The sequence below is a fragment of the Myotis lucifugus genome, unplaced genomic scaffold (assembly GCF_000147115.1).
Source record: "Myotis lucifugus unplaced genomic scaffold, Myoluc2.0 scaffold_123, whole genome shotgun sequence".
Lineage (NCBI taxonomy): Eukaryota > Metazoa > Chordata > Mammalia > Chiroptera > Vespertilionidae > Myotis > Myotis lucifugus.
This window is the reverse complement of record NW_005871171.1, coordinates 503686-523815: the sequence shown is the minus strand read 5'-3', so window position 1 is coordinate 523815 and position 20130 is coordinate 503686. Positions and strand designations below refer to the sequence as shown.

Below are 20130 nucleotides of genomic sequence, written 5' to 3'. Positions count from 1 at the left end.
GCTGAAGATGCCCAGCAAATGTTTATTCTGCTCTTCCTTCTCCATGTGAATTGCCTTTCTGTCTGTGAAGTCCCAAACCACTACCTCCCATTTCTCCTTGGCTCATGGTGGTCTAGAGGCCTGAATTGCCTCTTCTGCCCCAGGACCCATGTTCTTAGGAAACCCCCATACATGCATATGTAATAAATGTGGTCAGTTTCTCCTATTAATCTGTCTCCTCATGTTAATGTGATTATTAGTCCAGCCTGAAGAACACAGAAGGATAGAAGGAAATTCCTGTTCCTCCTCTATCCCTTCAAACTCTCTTATTTTCACCATGATGAACTGTGCTATTTCAAACAGATGCTGCTCCTAATTGTGGGCTGAGTGGCGCACATGCTCCACTCAGCCTCAGTGGGCAGGGGCATGAGCAAGAAATAACTCTTACTGCCTTTAGCCATTGAGATTTGAAGCTGATAGGTTACCACAGCATCACCTAGCCGAGCAATTTTCAACATTTTTCATCTCATGGCACACATAAACTAATTACTAAAGTTCTGTGGCACACCAAAAAATCTATATATATAAAGAGGTAATAATGCTAATTGGTCCTAACGGTGTCCCAGTCATGACCGTTCAACAGGTTGTGTGCGCATAGGAGCTAGTAGGTGGGGATGGGGGTGGGGACTTGCACCACCAGGACATGAGGCTGCCACCAGGGGCATCAGGACAGGCCACGGCAGCCCCCCCAGCAGAGGCATGCGCAGGCCCATGTGCCGCCCGCCCTGGAGGGGGGGTGTCAGGATGGGGGCAGGGCTTCAGCAGAGAGCTCTCAGCACTGCTGCACTGGGGTCTGAAGGCACGGAGAGGAAGGGAGAACAGATGGGCAGTTAGGGGGTTTAGGCCAGGAGGGGAGAGCAGTTAGGGTCATCAAGCCAGCAGGGGAGCAGTTTGGGGCATTAGGCAGGCAGGCAGGTGAGCACTTAGGTGCCAGGGTTCTGGATTACTAGAGGGATCCCAGATTGGAGAGGGTACAGGCCAGGCTGAGGGACACCCCCCGCCCCCCTGCACGAATTTCATGCACTGGGCCTCTAGTAAATTATATTTTTGCTGATCTAACCAAAAATAGGTATAATTTTGATTCATTCACACTAGATGTCTATTGTTGTGTTGGCTGTTGTCATTTTTTTTTAGTTGGCAATCTAAGGGAAAAGAGGTCAGTGCCCTGACTAAACAGTCAGGTATTGCAGGTTTTTTTTTTTTTAAATATATTTTATTGATTTTTTACAGAGAGGAAGGGAGAGGGATAGAGAGTTAGAAACATCGATGAGAGAGAAACATCGACCAGCTGCATCCTGCACATCTCCTACTGGGGATGTGCCCGCAACCCAGGTACATGCCCTTGACCGGAATCGAACCCGGAACCTTTCAGTCCGCAGGCCGATGCTCTATCCACTGAGCCAAGCTGGTTTCGGCGAGGTATTGCAGGTTTTAAAATTTCTTGTAGCACACCAGTTGAAAATCACTAACCTCGCCTATTATTTCTATCTCAATAATGTCCATCACAACTAACACTAATGGTACTGGCAGAGACAAAGAATTTATGTATTATAGCCAGGAAGAGCATGTGCTCTGGAACCAAATCACCGCAGTTCAGAGCCTGGCTTTACCTCTTTTAACTCTGCATTTTGGGCCGGATATTCAAACTCTCTGAACCTTACTTCCCTCTTTTCCAGTAGAAAGAAAAGAATAAGAGGAGCTGCCTTAGCATGGTCAGTGTCAGGATTAATGAGATAATATTGAATAATTAACACATGCCAGGCATATAGTACAGATTTAATAAAAACCTATGTTCAGTGTATATATAAATCTCAGACACAACTGAGGAGGAGTGCGAATTAATTTTTTTATTCCAATGTCAGCTTCCACTGTTTGTCTCCTGCTGTCTTCAAAACATGTTTTACCTGCATTCGTTAATCCGTGACATAGTTGTACCTTTTCCCTGATCTTCTGACCTTCCTCAGATTTTTCTAGTGTATCTTCCTTTCTGCTTCCAGGTCTTCATAATGATGTCAATGTTGCCTAGAATTCTTTGCTGCCCCAAATCCAGCCTTAGGTCTTGTTTAGTCCTTCCTACTTCTTCAGGTCTCATTTGAAATATACCTATTTTTAATGAAAGCCTTGACCAAGATCTTATCCTACCATCCCAAACGGCCCCTCCAAAGAAGGAAAGAGGGGTGGACAGATGGTCTTGGAGCTCCTCGGAGGCACAGGAGAAAAACAGGGATGTCTGTTTTGGCAGGAACCCCATTGCCTTTACCTAACACTGGATGTATATTACAAACACTATGTGAAGCTTCTATTAAAATGACAACTTCTGTGAATTAGCATTTTTATATTGCTTTCTGTTGGTGAATAATGCCATATCCAAAAGAAAGAACTTTGCACCCGATCTTATTCATACAAACAAGTACACCCATAGAGCCTTCTGTTTATAATAATAACAAACTACCCTTCTTTTCAACAATTTAATTAAATACAATTAACTCTGGTTTGTTTTGTCAACCTATTAATGTCAAATTGAATATAAATAGACTTATGAAAAGATTATAATAAATTCTTCACACTACTGCAAAATTACTCCAATCCTCTGCTCACCACAAATACTTAAGAGCATTTTGAAGTGTGTTAATGAGGACAGTAAAAAAGATTGAGTTTTATCAACTAACTTGCAAGGCTTCTGTGAGGCTTTGACCTCGTCAGTGGAGCACCCTTGCCTGTTGGGTATGGTGCTCAGGAGACTCTGAAACACTAATTGCAAATGTATCATCATTTTTAATATCTTCAATCCATGCTTCTCTCTGTATAGGCCAGTCTCTCATGCTGAAACAAATTACCTGGAGGCTTAAAACATAAGAAACATTGGCACTTTTTTTTTTGCTAAGGTTCAAAATATTAGCCACCATGACTCCTAGGCAACTCTTAATATACAAAGATATCATTTTGTATTCAGAGCAAGCAGAAAATATGGGGCATACATAGGAGTATACAAAAATGGAACCCTAGGATGCAAGCCATGGACATTTAGGTAACATTGTGTTTATCAGTATGTACTTGGATTTCTTCCTTTAGTAGTTGGGTCCTCTGATAAAGACTTAATGTGTTATTATAAAAACAACACAGTTAATTGGAAAGGCAGCTGATGAAGTATTGATGGATTTTATTATATTTCATTTGACTAGTAGTTCTTTTAGTAGAGTTATAATAAACTTATGATCCATTTTGAGAATCATAAAGCACCAATGCTGACTTTCGGGCTGATGCTAAATTTTGGACTTTTTCCTATTAACAAGTTATTGGCCAGATGTTTAAATTAATTAGTCAAACTTCCCTATTACTTGGAAACATACAGACTCTACCAAACTTATTGATTAGAGTGCTATTGGAAGGAAGGATGCTATAAGTATTGGCCTGTTTATATTGACTTAGAACTCAAGGCTAGTCATTATGGATCCAGAACAGAGATTAGCCATAAAATCCCTATCTATTGTCTTTTCTGAGTACATGGAAAAGTATCAGAAAACTCGGATGGGTTCATAAAGCGAGTAAAAAAAGCCCAAGTTGTAAAATTTCTATGTGCATCCCGTTATACCATAAACTATTATGGGTGAATGTGTTAGTATCAAGTAGTCCTTCTATACCATCTTTGCTTTGACATTCATATATTTATATAACAATATAAAGAGATGCCAAGTACTAGACGCCTACTCAGGTGTAGAACAGACATCTTCTCTATTCTCACTTAAGGTAGAGATTTTATAAACAGGAATCTCCTCTTCATAGATGAGGCAGGGGGAGTGGCATTGAATTGCCCACACTTACTTAGAGTTAAAACCGTGATAAAATAGAGCTGATATATGAACTCCTGTTTTTGCTTATACACCCACCTGCTCTTAGCCCTACAACGACTTGGCCCAGGGTCACTGGTGCCAAGGAGGGTGAGGTCAGGTAAAAATCCTGCAAGCAAGTCAATTCTTTAATTCCCGATGATGTATGCAACACAACGACGAGTACTTACCCTGTTTCAGGACTCATTCTAAATACTTTGTTTGTATCAATATGTTTAATCATTTAAATCAGTATTTCTATTTTTAATTTATTTTTAAAAAAATATATTTTTATTTATTTTTTACAGAGAGGAAAGGAGAGAGATAGTGAAAAACATCGATGAGAGAGAAACAGCTGCCTCAATCAGCTGCCTCCTGCACACCCCCCACTGGGGATGTGCCCGCAACCAAGGTACATGCCCTTAACTGGTATCAAACCTGGGACCCTTCAGTCCACAGGCCGATGCTCTATGCACTAAGCCAAACTGGTTAGAGCTAAATCATTATTTTTAAATGAATAGCATGGTCCACTTTGAGGGGAAATCAGTTACCTATATGCACAGGCCAGCGGTCCTGAGGGTGGTGGTTGTTATTGTTCCTGAAATCATTCCTCTCTCCTTTACCAACTCAGTGCCTGAGCACTGCTTGGAAGGACTCAGAGGTTGAATTGACTGAAACACAAAGGGCGCCATGTTGATCAGCAGTGACCGCAATGGAGTCCTAGGAAGACTGAACTGTCAGGAACTTGCCATCACTGGCCATGGGGATATTGCAGGGCAGAGGAAGAAATGTACTTTGCTGGTAAGAGGACTTTCAAAGGGAGACAGCAGGTCTGATTACATAAGCAATTTCTACCTAACATGCTACTGGGCTGCAGGTCTAGAAAGTTTTATCTGAAAGGCAGCAAGTTCATATGTTTGCAAAAAGACACTGTTGCAAACGATCAAACCACTTACTGGAAAGGTCAGCCCACTTTACAATATTCTAGATAATTTATAAAGTTTCCACATGATAAATGCCAACAATCTCATCAAAAAGTTAAATTGCAGTTACAGAGAATTTTCTTCCCGGGGAAATGAGTCCAATAAATGTAGATTCATCCTCTGCTGCTACTTCCCTGCCTGGAAGCACAAAAAGGGCCTCCCAGACTCTAAAAAAATAAAAAAAAATGCGTTGGGAGACAATAGCCTATTAAAAATACTTGAAAATGAGGTTCTGTTAACCCAATAAGAAAAAAAAGCACACTTCCAGCCAGGCCTGTGGGCACACAAAGTTAAGACTGAAGCATTACTCAGCCACAGCGCTCAAAATTATTGCGGGACATGCTAAGTTAAGTGCCCAAGACAGTTGCTGGCGAACGCAGAACTAGGCCCTCACAGAGAAATGCGCTGTGTGCATTAGACTGACCACGACCAGCTGGCTGATGCTCCTAAAAGCAGGACTTGGCCGTGAGGGAAGGAGCGCCGGCCGGGGACCCTCTCAGCTTTATCATTATTGCCCACATTTTGCAGGGTTTTGTACACTGAGGTCACAGTACCAACCATGTAGGGTTGTGGTACAGATCGAACATCTTACCTTAAGAAACAGCTTGTACCAGGGCCGACACACAGCACAGACTCAATAAACGGAACCTTATTCAGAGACTAGAGGCCCGGTGCACAAATTCGTGCACAGGTGGGGTCCCTTGGGGTTGGCCTGCAGGCCAAAACCCACAGTCCAATGCTGCCTGCTGCTCCTACCTGCTGCTCCATCTCATCCCAGCCCCGCTGCGCCTGCCTTGGGCTCACGCCCAGTCAGTCCTGATCAGGAGAGGCTCATGCCACCACAGTGGTGCTCGCCAGCCATGAGTCCTGCATCTGGCACCTGTCCTGAGAGGGGGGAGGGCGGGATGCAATCGGCCCACCCGGTGGGCGGTGGAACACCCTTGTGGGTCCGGATCCATCCTGCTGATGTTCACACCGGTTGTCGGGAGCCACCTGGGGGCTGCTTTTATATAGTTTCTTCCTTGTGGAGTGTCTAGGGAGGGGAAGCGGCAGCAGTGCCCTAGGCCAACTTACAGGAGGCCAGAGGTGCTGTCAGGATCATGCCAGTAGCACAGGTTCATCGGTTGGACCTGCAGGACTGCTGAGGGAGAGAGGGCTGCCACTGGGCTGGTGGGCCGCCAAGACAGGTCAGTCAGCTGAGCGGAGTATCTGCCCCTGGTGGTCAGTGCATGGCATAGTGACCAGTGTCAACCGGATGACTGGTTGACTGGTCATTTGGTCGCTTAGGCTTTTATATATATAGATGGGAAGCTCTCAACTTGCCCTCCCAAACTCCATGTCTCAGAAAAGTCAATGATCTCTTCTTTAAGATATTTTTAATCAGTAAAATGAAAAAAAAATTCTACAAGGTTATTGGGACAATTCAATGAAACATTAAATACTTAGGAGCATTCATTCTTTAATTCACCCAGCAAATATTTATTTGGCCCTGACTATGTGCTGCAGAATTGCTGACTGCTGGTCCCTGCTCGCAGGGAGCTGAGATCTGGGAGGAGAGCATTGTGGGAGACCTCAGGGACTCGGAGTCTGGCTGTTGCTGCATTTTTGTTAATTAACAGACTTGCTTTTCATAGAAACTCTAATTGTGGTTACTGGGACTCTTTCCTTTCATCTTACCTAGCTCTCCATCTGTGGTCATTTGTGTACATTAGATTACAAAACAGTAACAAAGAAAACAACCTTGCTTTCTCTTTCATTGGAATAATAAAGTTTTTCTAATAGTTTAGGGCCTACAGCAATTCAGGTCTGCCCGCACCTCCCCCCTTGTTCCCCTCACCTGCCTCTAACCTTCCCTTGTTCTGTTCCCTTTAGTGGAATAGACCTCCCTTGATCCTTCACTACCAGCTCACTCTCTAAGCCCCACACATCCGAAGCCCAACACGGATTCACCCCCTTCATGAGGGTTTCCCCAACCTTCTCCGCTTGGAATGACTGCCTCCTGCTTTAGGGTCACAAAGCATGCTGTTGGGGTTGAGCTCATTGTGAAGTAATGAGAAGAATGCCTTGCAACCCTTGGAAGGCGACAGAATTGTCTAATGCCACACTATCTCAAACAGTAGTCACTAGACACCTGTTGCTATTTAAAATTAATCGCAGTTTGGTTCATTTTCCCGTTTTCTAATGAAGTGTTTTATGGCAGCGTTTTGGGGGTAGGAGAAGGATTCTGGAGAAAGTTAAGTCACAGCAGAACTGGTCATAGACTCTCGACTGCACGCCAGCGTCAGTCAGTTCACAGGTGGTGCCTGGAGAAGAGCTGAGACGGATTCTGACACCACATCGAGGCTCTGTGGGAACAGTCACTGTGATTGATTGTCGAGGCCTGGGATAGAGAGAGGGCAGGAGACTGGCAGCACAGACGCCATCAATCTGCTTTCACTTCCAAACAACCCTGGGAGGAGCTGTCAGAAATGTTGTCCTACAAACGTTCACCCAGTGACCTAGATTCTCAAACACATGTCTGGTGCGTGGCATCTTGCATTTTCATCAGATAAAGAGATATAAGAAGCCACAAAGACAATTGAATTTAACAAGACATCTTCTGGGAGGCTCCCAAATAGCATGGTCTCCTGTCTTGCACCTTATTGTTATATTTCAGAAAAATGGCTTTATTTTATTTTGTATTAATTTGCTATGCCATATATTTTAAAATTCAGAGTTCGATGATGGACTTGTCTCTAGTTACAGTTTCCTCATAGAACAGTGGTGTTCAAATGTTCCTTACCACAGCACATTGAGGAAGTGGAATATCAAACTCCTACCAGAGTCCACTTCCCAGGGGAAAAATACTTAGGTAATAAATACCTAGAGGGTACATTTATGAATCACTAATTACCTTTATAAAATAACATAAGCCTATTAACATGCTCATATTTTATAAAATGGAGCCCAATAGACATAAAAATAAACATAAAATGTTACTTACCTTGACTTACGTTGCTCGAATAGGCTCTTAGGCAGTACAGATTTGTCACCATACAAATAAGTGTGAGACTGGTTTGGATATACATGTTTCACACAAGGATACCACAATTCAGGAATGTCTTAAAGTCCAGTCTCCAACAAATTTAAAATCCAAAATATGTAAATATGCATCATTACAGACTACTAAATAGCCCAAGCAAACTTAATTGATAATGAAACTAGACCCACACTATAACTGAAAATCACTAACAACTCAAACAACACTCAGGATACACTGATAAATTGTGCTTCCCCAAACTGCATGAATTCTATTTGCACGCAGGCATTTTCAATGTTTCCAAGAGAAAAGTATTCTATTTTTTCTAGTAAAATACTGAATTGAGAAAGCTCGGCCAGCCTTAGTTACATGTCCTTTCTAGTAGAATCATCATTCAGTTGGGGTACTAATAAGTAGTCTGTACTTTCATATACAAAATGAAGACACATGAAATCTTTTATTTTATGTTTTCTTATTTATTTCAAAGAGAGGAAGGAATAGGGAGAGAGATAGAAACATCAATGATGAGAGAAAACCATCGATTGGCTGCCTCCTACACCCCCATGCTGGGGATCAAGCCCAAAACCCAGGCATGTGCCCTGACAGGGAATCAAACTGGGACCTCCTGGTTCATGGGTCAATGCTCAACCACTGAGCCACATCGGCAGGGCAAGACACATGAAATCTTAAATCTCTTGATCAAAAGAATCACAAAAAAAAGCTTTGGGTTTTAAGATAAATTGCAACCTATCAGTGGACTTTAGAGAAGATGTTGAAAATTTTAATAAAATGTTCAATTAAGGGTTATACAGGTATCACTATGAGGCCTGCTGCTTCCCTCTGGCTTATTACATTTGCAAATTAGTATTTCCCCACACCTTAATCTAGAGGAGAATTAATGGACTTTTAGCAAAAATTTAAATGAGACCTCTGTTCAGCCCATTGCCTTCATTCGATAAATGCTCACTGTTTTCAGACCCCCAGTGTCAGACAAAGGGGGCAGAAACCCAGGGTTTCAGCACGCTGGGTGTGACTCAGGCTAGGACTAGACCATGGGCATAACTGTAAGCAGGCCAACACAGATGTGCATAAAAGTTCCTTTTGGGGCTCCATTGCCTTCACCTCTCTCCACCCTGCCTGCAAAAAAGGATTTGATAAATTTCTTAGGAATCGAACAGTGTTGGAGCTGGAGATAATCGTGTCTGTCACACACAGACAGCCTTCAGGTGGGATATGGCACTGAGTCAACTTTTGTTTGGCCCACCTGGCACTTAAAAGATAAGGAAATTGTACCCAAAAGTCTAGGTTTCCATCTTACCTGAAAATATTGCATGCTCTGGTCGTACTGAGCCCATCTCAGATGTGCCCTCTACCAGTGCATATGCTTTTCAGTTGACACAGTCCAGCATTTTGTATGCCTGGTCCTCCAGCTGATCCAATCAGTTTTGTTAACTGACTGGTCTATGAAGGTGTTTGGCTTGCTCATTGATGAAATCATCTAGAACGTTTTCAAATAGTTTTAGCAGAAGGTTTTTAAAATTATACAAAGATGATTTTATACTGAATCTTGCTCTGTCAAATGGATAAAATCAATGAATCAGTTCCTTGGGCAGCTCATAGCTTCACTATGTGGCAGGTTATACCTTACTGCTCGGTAAGGTATATTCTTGGAGTTGCTAGGCTCTGTGTGAAAATCCCTGATTCCTTCCATCCCTCTCATCTGGAGCCTTGCAACTGACTCCTTAAGGGAGACCTGGGAGCTCCAGCAGCCCATCCTCACTCCGGTGCTCTCTCCTCATTGGCATTAGGCATCAAAAGGCTTAATGTGCTGCTTGCCTGGTAGTATGTCATCCTTAAAGCATATAGTATTCTTGCTTGCTGATCAGAATATATTTATTGAAAACTTACACAATATGTATTCAGTGGGACATATCACCGGCTGGCCTACTGACCCCAACCCAAGATATACCATCAGTTTCAAGTCTTAACATGCCTTTCCCCCCACTGTGTGTGGTGGCTCATCTAAATCTGGACCCTGGCATTCTGTCTTCGCTTCAAAGCACATGACTCTTAGTCCTTTCTCCATCCATGCAAGAGGAAATCAGGAAAATCCCAGGGATGTGAACAGACTCAGTTAGCTTGGTTTTATTTGTGGGTAAAATGGAGCATCCCTGGAAAAGATGGTCTAATAAGGAATAATAAGATGAATGCAGGCAATTGCACCAGCAGAACAACCTTGGCTGAGGACGTAGGAGGTCTTCCTCCTCCCATACTCAGTGAGGACTGGTTTGCCCGCTTCCCTACATGGATGCAGAATCCGCTGCAGCATACCTATCCATCTTCTGAGAGAACGTCACTGTAATAATATTACTTCTCTTTCTTTCTCTGCAACTTTATTATATAAAGACAGAGAAGGAGAAATGGTGGACCAAGATGGCCCCTAAGTGCCTTGAAGACATTATCTTTTGAGAATTCTATTCGTTTACACAAATTGTTAAAAAAAAAATCATCTTGCCCTGGCCAGTGTTCCTCAGTGTTTACAGCATTGGCCCCCACACCAAAGGGTCTGATTCCAGGTCAAAGGCACCTACTGGCTTGCAGGTTCTATCCTGGGCCCCAGTCAGGGGCGAGCAGGAGACAACCAATCAATGTGTCTCTCACATTGATGTCTCTCTCTCTCTCTCTCTCTCTCTCTCTCTCTCTCTCTCTCTCCCTCCCCCGCCCCTTCCACTCTTTCTAAAAATCCATGAGAAAAATATTGTGGCTGGAGAATGTTAACCTTCATTTTACCCCAAAGAAAGAAAAAAAAATGCTTATGTAGAGTTATTTTCTCACTGTTACAAAGATACAGTGAATTTTTCTCTTGATATCAAAAAATTTGAAAGCAAAAATCCTTTCCCTATTTGCTAAGTGAATTTTCTCTTCAGTCCCCCAAGACCAAGATTTTAAATCTCTAGACTCTAGAGTCTAGAGGGAAAAAATCATGCCATGACTGAAAAACCATAAGGATTTAATTTTTTACTACATTTGTAAGAATATTCTTTGGGTTATTTTGATTAATGGAATGGCTGTCAAATACGGAATAAAGTCAAATATCTACTCCAAGATATTGCACAGATACACACAAGTTCTACTGCCAATTCAATGTTTGCATCGCTCTTCATTGGAGGTAGCACCTAATTATAAACACACACTCGCTTACAGGTAATAACCAATAAGGAAAAGCTTAAGATTTTACCAGTACAGTCATTCCTTCTTTCCTTTATTATTTCACATATTTTCTGAGCACCTATTACATGTCAAGTTTCTCACCAGAAGTGAGAGATAAAAAGATGAGCAGCACAGGATTCCAGAATTACCTTGGCGCACACTCCTCAACACACATCTGTGGTATGAATAGGCACTGTAGATGTTGACCAAATTAAAAATGTTTGGAAATATAAGTTCAACACAATCAGATTTCCTATTGGCGAACTTCCCAAAACCTCTACACACAACACGCACTGCAGCCCCTGAGAGAGGACACACCAGGAAGTGAGCGTCCGCCCCCGCCCCCCCGCCCCCCAGCAGCTGTCTCCCAGGGGTATCAGGAGGAGACAGTGTTCTGTGAGCTGGGAAATGTTAGCCTAGACATTTCACTCAATATTGAATATTGGAAGCTCTTGAAAAGAAAAGGGCTTCATGATATTTCCCTACTTATCCTTCTTTCTGTTCTTTAAATTGGAAATATTGTTTGATAATATTTCTAATGTTACCATAAAACTATCTGTAGGAAATATTTTGAGCTTTTTATTTAAAAAAGCAATATATACCCATACTAAAAACAAATCTAAAAAATAGAGAATTAGAGAAAAAACTCATTTATTTTAGTTCTCCCACTATGGAGAACACTTATAAACAATGTTCATGTTCTTTCTGACATTTTTATGCATGTGCAAATATTTTTTTCCACAAAAATTATTTCGATGCTGAGTCTTCTGTTCCTTGTTTTCTTCAGTCAACAGTAGATCATGGGCATTTTTGTGCACAGGAATATGAACATGTCATCCTTTGCAGGAGCCACAGTGAATCCCATTGCGTAGATGTTCCAGAATTTGTTTTACCAATGCGCTTCGGAGAGAAATGAGACTCCCCTCTAACTTTTTGCTACTAAGATCATTGTTGTAATAACTAAACCTTAACATACATCTTTTCATACTTTTCAATCACTTTATTAGGATAAATGTCTAGAAATGAAATTGTTATGATTTGCACATTTTACATTTTGGGAGACACTGCCAAATTGTGTTTTTTTAAAAATGCTGTACCAGTTTATACACTCAAGCTTTGAGAATTTTATACAGAATTTAAAATTGGAAGAGGTTTTACTTTAAGAAATTAACAAATGAAGGCTAATGATCATTTGTGCAACTTCCAAATATTTGTTTGTAGTACGATATATCTATTTCCCTTACCTATGAATTGAGGGCATAGGGTTGAGTTCACATGAGTAACAGTACTTATATAGCACTGAAATAATTCTAAGTTCGTGAGTTTGACAGAAAATATTTATTTGCATCTCTTACTTGGTTTTGAAATTTGGGGTCTTCTCAATTGTCCATAGCTGCCCTCTGACTTTGGGATGAGGTCAGTATTATCAAACAGATGATCAATGGGTTATCACAAGCATCAGCTTACACCAAATATCAACCTGTCTGCTCTAAACTTCACACCAATTCACTAACTCAGCAGCCTTGTACTAGTCCAAATCCTTCAAAAGCAATATGCTGTCACTATTGTCCTCACTATTTCTATTTATATTACAATTGCTAAAAGAACTCTTTATTGCAATGCCTTGGCATTCTAATGCATAAGCCTCTGGCAGCTTTCAATAAAGTAATAAGGAACAATGAGGTAAAAATAAGTATGAAGCAATGCTTTTTAATATTTTAATTTAAAAAACACTTTAAAATGAATGGTAATGTTTAGTGTGTAATAATTAAGTCATAAATGCATACCTCTAAAAATAGAGTTTGCTTAATATAGCTTTAAATCAGGCTAGGTGCAAGTTACACAGATGATTCTATTCAGAGCAATCTTTTTATACATCATTTCCCTACATCCCTGTCAATAAAATAGCAGTGACTGCAGAATAAATGATTCATTAGGCTCTTATAACTTCTTGTCTCATGTAATTTATCTACATAATTTTAAATTACTAGAGACTCTCAAGGATCTTTTCTCACTAAAGTGTTTTGAAATTATCCATATTTTATTAAGTTTCAAGGACAACCCTTCACACACACACCCACACACCCTCACATTTGAAATTAAGTAACCATTTAAATTGCTGTCATAATTCATATATTCATAAGGGAGGAAACTAATGCTAAATTAGAAAGTTACATTTAGCAAACCATTCATCCTTTTTTATCTGTTACCCAACAACTGGTGATTAGAAGGACTTGAAGCTATTTTAACCCCCTGGACAGCGAAATCCACTGTCAAGGATCCTTGGTTAGGCTGCCTTTCGCAATGGAGTGCCCTCCTCCTCGCTGTACTGCATATATAATAGGCGTGAGTGTTCTCCAAGTTGGTATAGCAATTTCCTACATTATTCCCGCAATAAAAATGCGATTTAGCCAAATATTAAATTATTGCAATTACAGATCTGTTAATCTATCGCACATTTTACTCATTTGTGTAACTTTAAAATTCACTTTCATTTGATTGACTGTTTTAATCTTCCTTAACTAGTGAGTAACTGAAAATAAATGGTTTCGTTCCTAGCACTGCGAGGACGAAAAATAGGAAGTGCTTAGGGAGTGCAGGGGAATATATTAAAATCTGTCCGTTTTCTCGTTTACATATTCTCATTCTGTGTGTGTACACACCCACTGCAGTGAGAAGGCAGAGCCCCAATTCGCGGTCTCACAAAAGCACCGCGCTGGTTCCATGTGTTGACAGCAGAAATTGGCCCACATCTCGAGCCATTTCCTCGGAAGACCCTGGCTGGCTGGTGCCATCCAGGTGCCGCACACTCGGAACAGGGGCGCCTGGGATCAGTTCCACGCATCTGTCAGTGCGGTGGCTCATTCTTGAGAGACTGCGATTGGCTGCTTGGGACCTGAGCGCCATCAATCTTACCGGGTAGGGGACGGCGGGGCGGCCTGTAAGAGGCTGAGAGAGGGGCCGGCCGGTCCAGCGCGGAGGAGGCGGCCTTAAAGTCCCGCTCTCCCTCCGCTGGGGCCCTGAGTGAAAGATCTGTCATCTCTCCCATTTCCTGGTGCTTGGTATGCACATGGTGTCCGCCTGCTCCTGCTCCAGGAAAGAGGCGATTTTTCAAGCTTAGGCAAATGTGGCAAAGCGCAGGGTCTGCTGGGGTCTCATTTTTCCTCATCAAGTCACTGGTTTGAACGGATTTGAGAAAATAAGATTATGTTTTTCCTCTTTGCTCCTTTATCCAGCTATTTGTTTATTTATTTGCTCATTTAGAGGTGGGTTGTCACAGAGAACTGGCCCGATTTCTCTCTTGTTTTCATACACATTTCATTAGTGTCCCTGAAGATTTAAGACCCCAAAGGGAAACATCCCAGATCTCATCACAAAAAGCATAGATTTACTCTTAAAATCAAAACAGAAGGCCGCATTAAAGAAGACCGTTTCTGAATGAAATAATCTAGAATATTGCCATGTCCAAGATCTATTGCTTTAATCTTTTCAGCTATTCTTAAAACCCCAAGGAAGTTGAATAAACATATTACATACATTGGACTTTCAATTTAATATCGTTTTAATCTTTCTGTGTCTGGAAAGAATATTTATAGTTTCTTCATTTCATCAATGAATCTGAAATGAGTCTCAAATATAAAAGCACTTGGGGTTGAAATTGGTGTCAGCGCTGGTTTCCAGGGGTATTTGAAGTACAGATTGATGACATAACACTATGCATTGGTGATCATAAGCAATTTCTGAGGGTAGACAATGAGAAAACTAATACTGAGTTTCACTTCAGCCAGAACCTAATGGTGTGTTTCTGAGTTTAAAATTATAACATTTTTATAATAAGCCTCATAAAGACATGGGTTTATTACGTAGCATAGTCATAACCCCTCATTAAAAAAAAAAAACCCCGAAGATTAATTGATTACCAGAGACAGTGTATGTGGAGCTTATTGCAAACTGCGCTGTTTCTCCTGACTGTATGCATCGAGAGGAAAACAAGACACATCGCATTTGGTGACTATGCTAGCCAGGTACCATGTAGTTTAAAACAACAGCAAAAGTAAAAACGAAGTTTTGACCTCGGTGGATGGACTAGATGTGTGAACCGCAAATGTTGGTCATCAACATCCCTGGCCTTCTGTCCTCAGCTGGTAAGTGGGACGATGTCAGTAATTCCTGATATTAATGAAGAGCTTTACAACTTACAAAGCGCTTCCGAGGAGATTGCTCCATTTACACCCCAAACATCCTCGAGGGGAGGGAAATGGAGCCCAGGAAGAAAAGGGACTTGCCCAAGGTCAGGGCACTAATGTTAAAAGGCATGGCCAGTTCTGCTCTCTGCTTCATTATATGCCACCCCCTCCCCCTAAGCCCCCCTCCCCCGCCCGTCCGCCACGCCCCCTTTCCGAATGGCTTCGCAGTTCAAGTGAGTCCATGCATTGACATAACTTGAAAGTTTTCACAGATTTTGCCAAGGGACTGCCAGTTCCTCAGGGGCTACTTGGCATTGTTCTCTGCCCTGAGAGGCAGTGCTGACAGCCTCCTGGGGACCAGGCTCGGGGGGAATGACTGGCCTGGCCGCCAATGGCCGTCACTGCCCTGTGGTCTCAGCCACCCCGTCCCTCAGAGCTTCCCTCTCGGAGGCCGGAGGAGGGGGAGGGGCTTGCACGGACTTGCACAAGGGCCAGGCCGAGCCACTTGCATTAACCTGGGGAGTAACTGAAACTCACCACAGTTGCGTTTGTTAAGTGTCCCTGCGGTTAAGCAGGACCAGGAATGCAGGTTCCCCGCGCGATTTGTATGACTATGTAACAAGTCAAAGACATTCTTGCCAGAACGGATCCGTGACTAACTGACTGGAGGCGACGTGCGGGTTCCCAAACCCACGTCTGCGGCTCCTCCGCCTGGCACCGGAGCCTGGGTGCCCGGCGGTGCGGCTCCGGACTCCGGACCCACGCGGCAGAAAGGCGGGCGCGCCCCGCGATGGAGCGAGACCCAGGCCCACCTGCGGGGTCCCCGGCCCTCGCCTCCCTCCTCCTCCAGGACGTGGGGAGCGAGGGTGGCTGGGCCCCAGGCAGCCCCGGCGGCTGCAGCCCGGATCTCGGGCAACCCCCGACCCTCCTCCCGGGCGACCCGGGCTCCGCGGGAGCAGCTGGCGCGCGGGAGGACCTGCCGCACCCGCTCCTGGCGGCCGCCCAGCCGGATGCAGGGGCGCCGGCAGGTGATGCTGGAGGACAGGACCAGCCCGGGAGCCGGGATCCGGACCCGAGCGCCGCCTGCGGAGCCGGGAGGCAGAGGCGTGGACGCGGCGGAGGAAGCCGGCGGAGGCGGGAGGCCGGGGGGCGGCGGGTTTGGAGAGGGGGGTGCAGGGCCGGTAGCCATGAGAACTGCGGCTCGCGAGCTCGGGCGCAACTGGTCCCCGGAGCTCTGACCTGGGGGCGGCGCCCGGAGACGGCGGGAGAAGGCGGGGGTGCAGGAAATGGACGCAAAGGCTAAAGCTAAACCGAAAATGGACGGAAATCTTTCTGAGAAGCTGAGCGGGTGCGGACGATCGAGCTGGGGAACAGTGATGAGAAAGCTGGCGAGGCAAAGGAGGCGAGGAACCCCCAGATTTAAGAGCGAGGCCACGAAAGGGTAAACAACATATTTTGAACAGAAAGATCAAGAAAGCAAAATGCTTCCAGAACTCAAAATCCAATACAGGGAAAACACCCAACCAGGTTCAGGGGAACTGGCCCCTGAAGCTGCCGAGAGAAGCCGCGGAGATACTGGTGAACAGAAAGGGAAGAAAGGGAGAAAGGAGGGAAGACAGATTATACCAGACAAGAAATAGTAAGTTACTTTTTAATTTCTTTTTCATTGACAAACTATTTCCAAAGTCAGTTTGGGCACGAATATTCCCACAAAATTCTTAGCCCCTTACACACCAAGATGATAGTATCTACACTAGATAAAAATGCATCCAAGAATACACACACATTATTTCGTCAGTTGCAAAGATCGTTTTTGTCCCCCTAAAAAAATCTCCAAGTCTTGAAAATTATCCCACCTCTTATAGAATATTCTATTTTTGGCCCAAGTACACAAAACAAAGGACTTTTCAGTGTGTGTGCGTGTGTGTGTGTGTGTGTGTGTGTGTGGTGGGCTCTTCAGACAACCCCATTTTTGAGAAGTTAATAGAAATACCGCCAAGCCATTTTAGTGACCCCCTTTTCCCAAGGCCTCTAGCCAACAATATGTCTTGGAATTCAGAGGCGAGCTGCCCAGACCACAGCACTGGAGTCGCCTGCCTTCACCATCTGTTAAGGAGACAGCGGTGAGCCTGGGGGCTGCAGCGAGCCGAGCCAGCGGCTTACCTGGTCTGTGCAGGTGGGGCTGCTGGAAGGTGTGCTGGAGGGCTCCGTGGCAGAGCAGCATGGCACAGGCACTTATCCACAGGTACAGGGCCCAGGACATCGCCGAGACCACCGCCATGCTCTGGAGGGGACAGCAGACAGGGAGGGTCAGCCCCAGCTCCCAGGCCCCAGCCCACTCAGTCCCACTGAGGAGAGCAGGGGGTCTGGGCTCATGCCCCTCTGCTGCTAGAAAACAAGGCCAGCAGAGGTCATGCCGCGCAGCAGGACTGAGGAAAAGCACTCTCTGGAAGATCATGCATTCGTTTGTGAAATTCAGCAAAACCAAACTCCAAGAATTGCCAAAAGACAAAAATAAATTAAAGTTTGCCTATGGCTTAGGCAGTTTGAAACATAGTATCCTAACTAACCTTCCTGCTTGACACACTGATCTGTGACAGTTTTTCCAGGCACTGGAGAGCTGCACACTCCTGCTCATTCTAACTTCATTGCAAGTCTGACATAATGAAAGGAAAGAGTGGATTCTTTTTTTTTTTTAATTCTACAGTCATGAATTTTTAATCACTATGCTATCTTCTAAACTAAGTAATCATTTCTCAGAGGCATGTTGTAATCTCCTGATAGAATCCGTCTCTCTGGCTGGACTTAAAATCAGAAGGAATTGTCTTCAGCCAGAATGAGTTTCACATGCAAGACCTGTGCGTCTGTCATAGAGCAAGCCGTAATTTACAATATTGCTTCGCATCCTCGGATCCCGTTGTGGCATTTGAGGTACAGTGTAGATGAATATGCATATACAGGTGGTGTATGCATTTATGGATGAGCACACACCTTTTCACAGGCACCGAAACTTTGACAGTCTTATCTGCACCCATACGGACCTTAGAGCTGCAAAGGCTCAGCTACGCTACATAATGTCCAATTTCTCAAACAACACCTTCTGCCGCACTTCATATTGCCAGATTAATCAACTTGAACATCATCCTCACTCAGCCAGTGATAGGAAAGCATTTTCTACACAGGAATACAGTGAAGTGTATGCTATTCTCTTAGGTAGAGAGAGCTTTGGAACCAAGTTTGTTTCTTTTTCTTTTCTTTTTTTAATTTCCCATTGTCAAATCATACACTTCAAGTATTCCAACTATATATTTAAAACCTGCTAGTGACCTCCCATTGTGGCTTTTTTACTCATGGAAATTAGTACTCTTTCAAGAGACTGTAATTTTAGAAAGCAAAAATATGCATTATATGTGTGTGTATACAGACATAGTACAAGATAATTTATGGGTTTTAAGAGAGAGATGTCTTTAAGAAGGGTTTTAGGACTATAATAGACAAATGGTGACAAACATAATTAAGTGCAAAGTAGGAAAACATTATTTTCAACAGCATGGTGCTTTTCCGGCCCCAGTCTGGGATTCAGATGGACCATCCACTTTCTAATTGTCTCACTGCCCACTGTTTACTTTTGTATACAACAGATTTAGCTCATTGTCTCCAGAACTATCAGTGTAACATAGATTCATTCTCTTCAGCAGTTAAATAGCAACACCCCTCCTGGGAAGCCTGAATGAATGCATTTTGGGATCTTTGCAAAATACCCTGAAAATTATAGAAAGACAAAGCAGAGGTGACCGTGGCATGCACTGACTGCTTGTGAATTTCAGCTAAAATGCAGCAGGAATTAATCTAAACTTGAAAAAAGCCTCCCACAATCAAAATTTCACAGTTCAGTGCCTCTTGCTCATTTCATCACCCACTTGATCTGGGCACTCAGAAAGATTACTGTGACTTGACCTTTACAGGATTTTATTTCTTTTCCTTTCTTTTAAATTTAACTTTCTTTCATTCTCAGCATTACTTTCAAGGTCCCTACATATCGCTCCCATAGCTTACTCTCTATGTTGATAGGTGCTTTCCCCCAAATAATGCATGCAGCCTTACCTAGTTCCCTAGAGAAGACTGAATAGGTTACAAATCTGCTTTCTGAATCTTAAATCCTTAAAAGAGGCTTCTTACCTGAGAAATCCAGCCAGGAGCAGAGCTCTCTGTTAGTGTTCATTGGAAAGCTCTACCACTTTCTAAAACCCATCTGTGCCACAATTCGAGATATTTTTAAAGAGAGCTTCCAATAGTCTTCTTTATCAGGATTTTTTAAAAAATGTTTCTTCTCTTCTGATGCTATTTCCACAATAAAGGAGACATCGGGTTCATTCAGACTGTATTGTCAAAAGAGGAGCCAAGGTTTGAAGGCTGGAAACCTTGTCATTTTCACCTTTAAATCATCTCCTGGCGTCACCTCTGCCTGACGAGACCTTTGAAGTGATGGTGAGATAATGTGCAGTTTCCTGATGAGAATCAGTTTATAATTAATGACGGACCATCCCCTCTCCGGTGCATTCAGGGCAGAGTAGGCAGCAAAATGTAGGAGCTGGGCTGCTACACGGTGCTGTAAGTAGCAGGAGTCTGTTTCAATACATCCCTCCTCTGTAAAGTATCACATGTCTTAAAGTGACATTACCTCTATTACAGCTACAGTGGGATGTAATACCTGCCCACTAACTCTTCCACAACTCGAGCAGCACTGTAACACTGTAGTGCCTGGTACGTTAGGTTAGAGATTGTATCAATAACACTCATTTGCCAAAAGAATAAAGAAGGAAGGAGAAACAAAAGCAAAAAGCATTCTGCAAAATATTGATAAC

At 43.3% G+C, this 20130-nt stretch overlaps 1 protein-coding gene across 1 annotated transcript in view; it reads right to left on the bottom strand.

The window, feature by feature from the left end:
• Positions 1-19924, bottom strand: part of FAM19A1 (family with sequence similarity 19 member A1, C-C motif chemokine like) — a 492146-nt gene extending 472222 nt beyond the window's left edge. The window contains exons 1-2 of the mRNA XM_006093757.3: positions 19445-19924; positions 17429-17549 (exon numbers count right to left, since the gene is read on the bottom strand). Of these exons, the coding sequence (XP_006093819.1) occupies positions 17429-17546 (118 nt within the window). The 5' untranslated portion in view covers positions 17547-17549; positions 19445-19924. The remainder of the gene's footprint in view (positions 1-17428; positions 17550-19444) is intronic.
• Between the last annotated feature and the right edge of the window lie 206 nt (positions 19925-20130).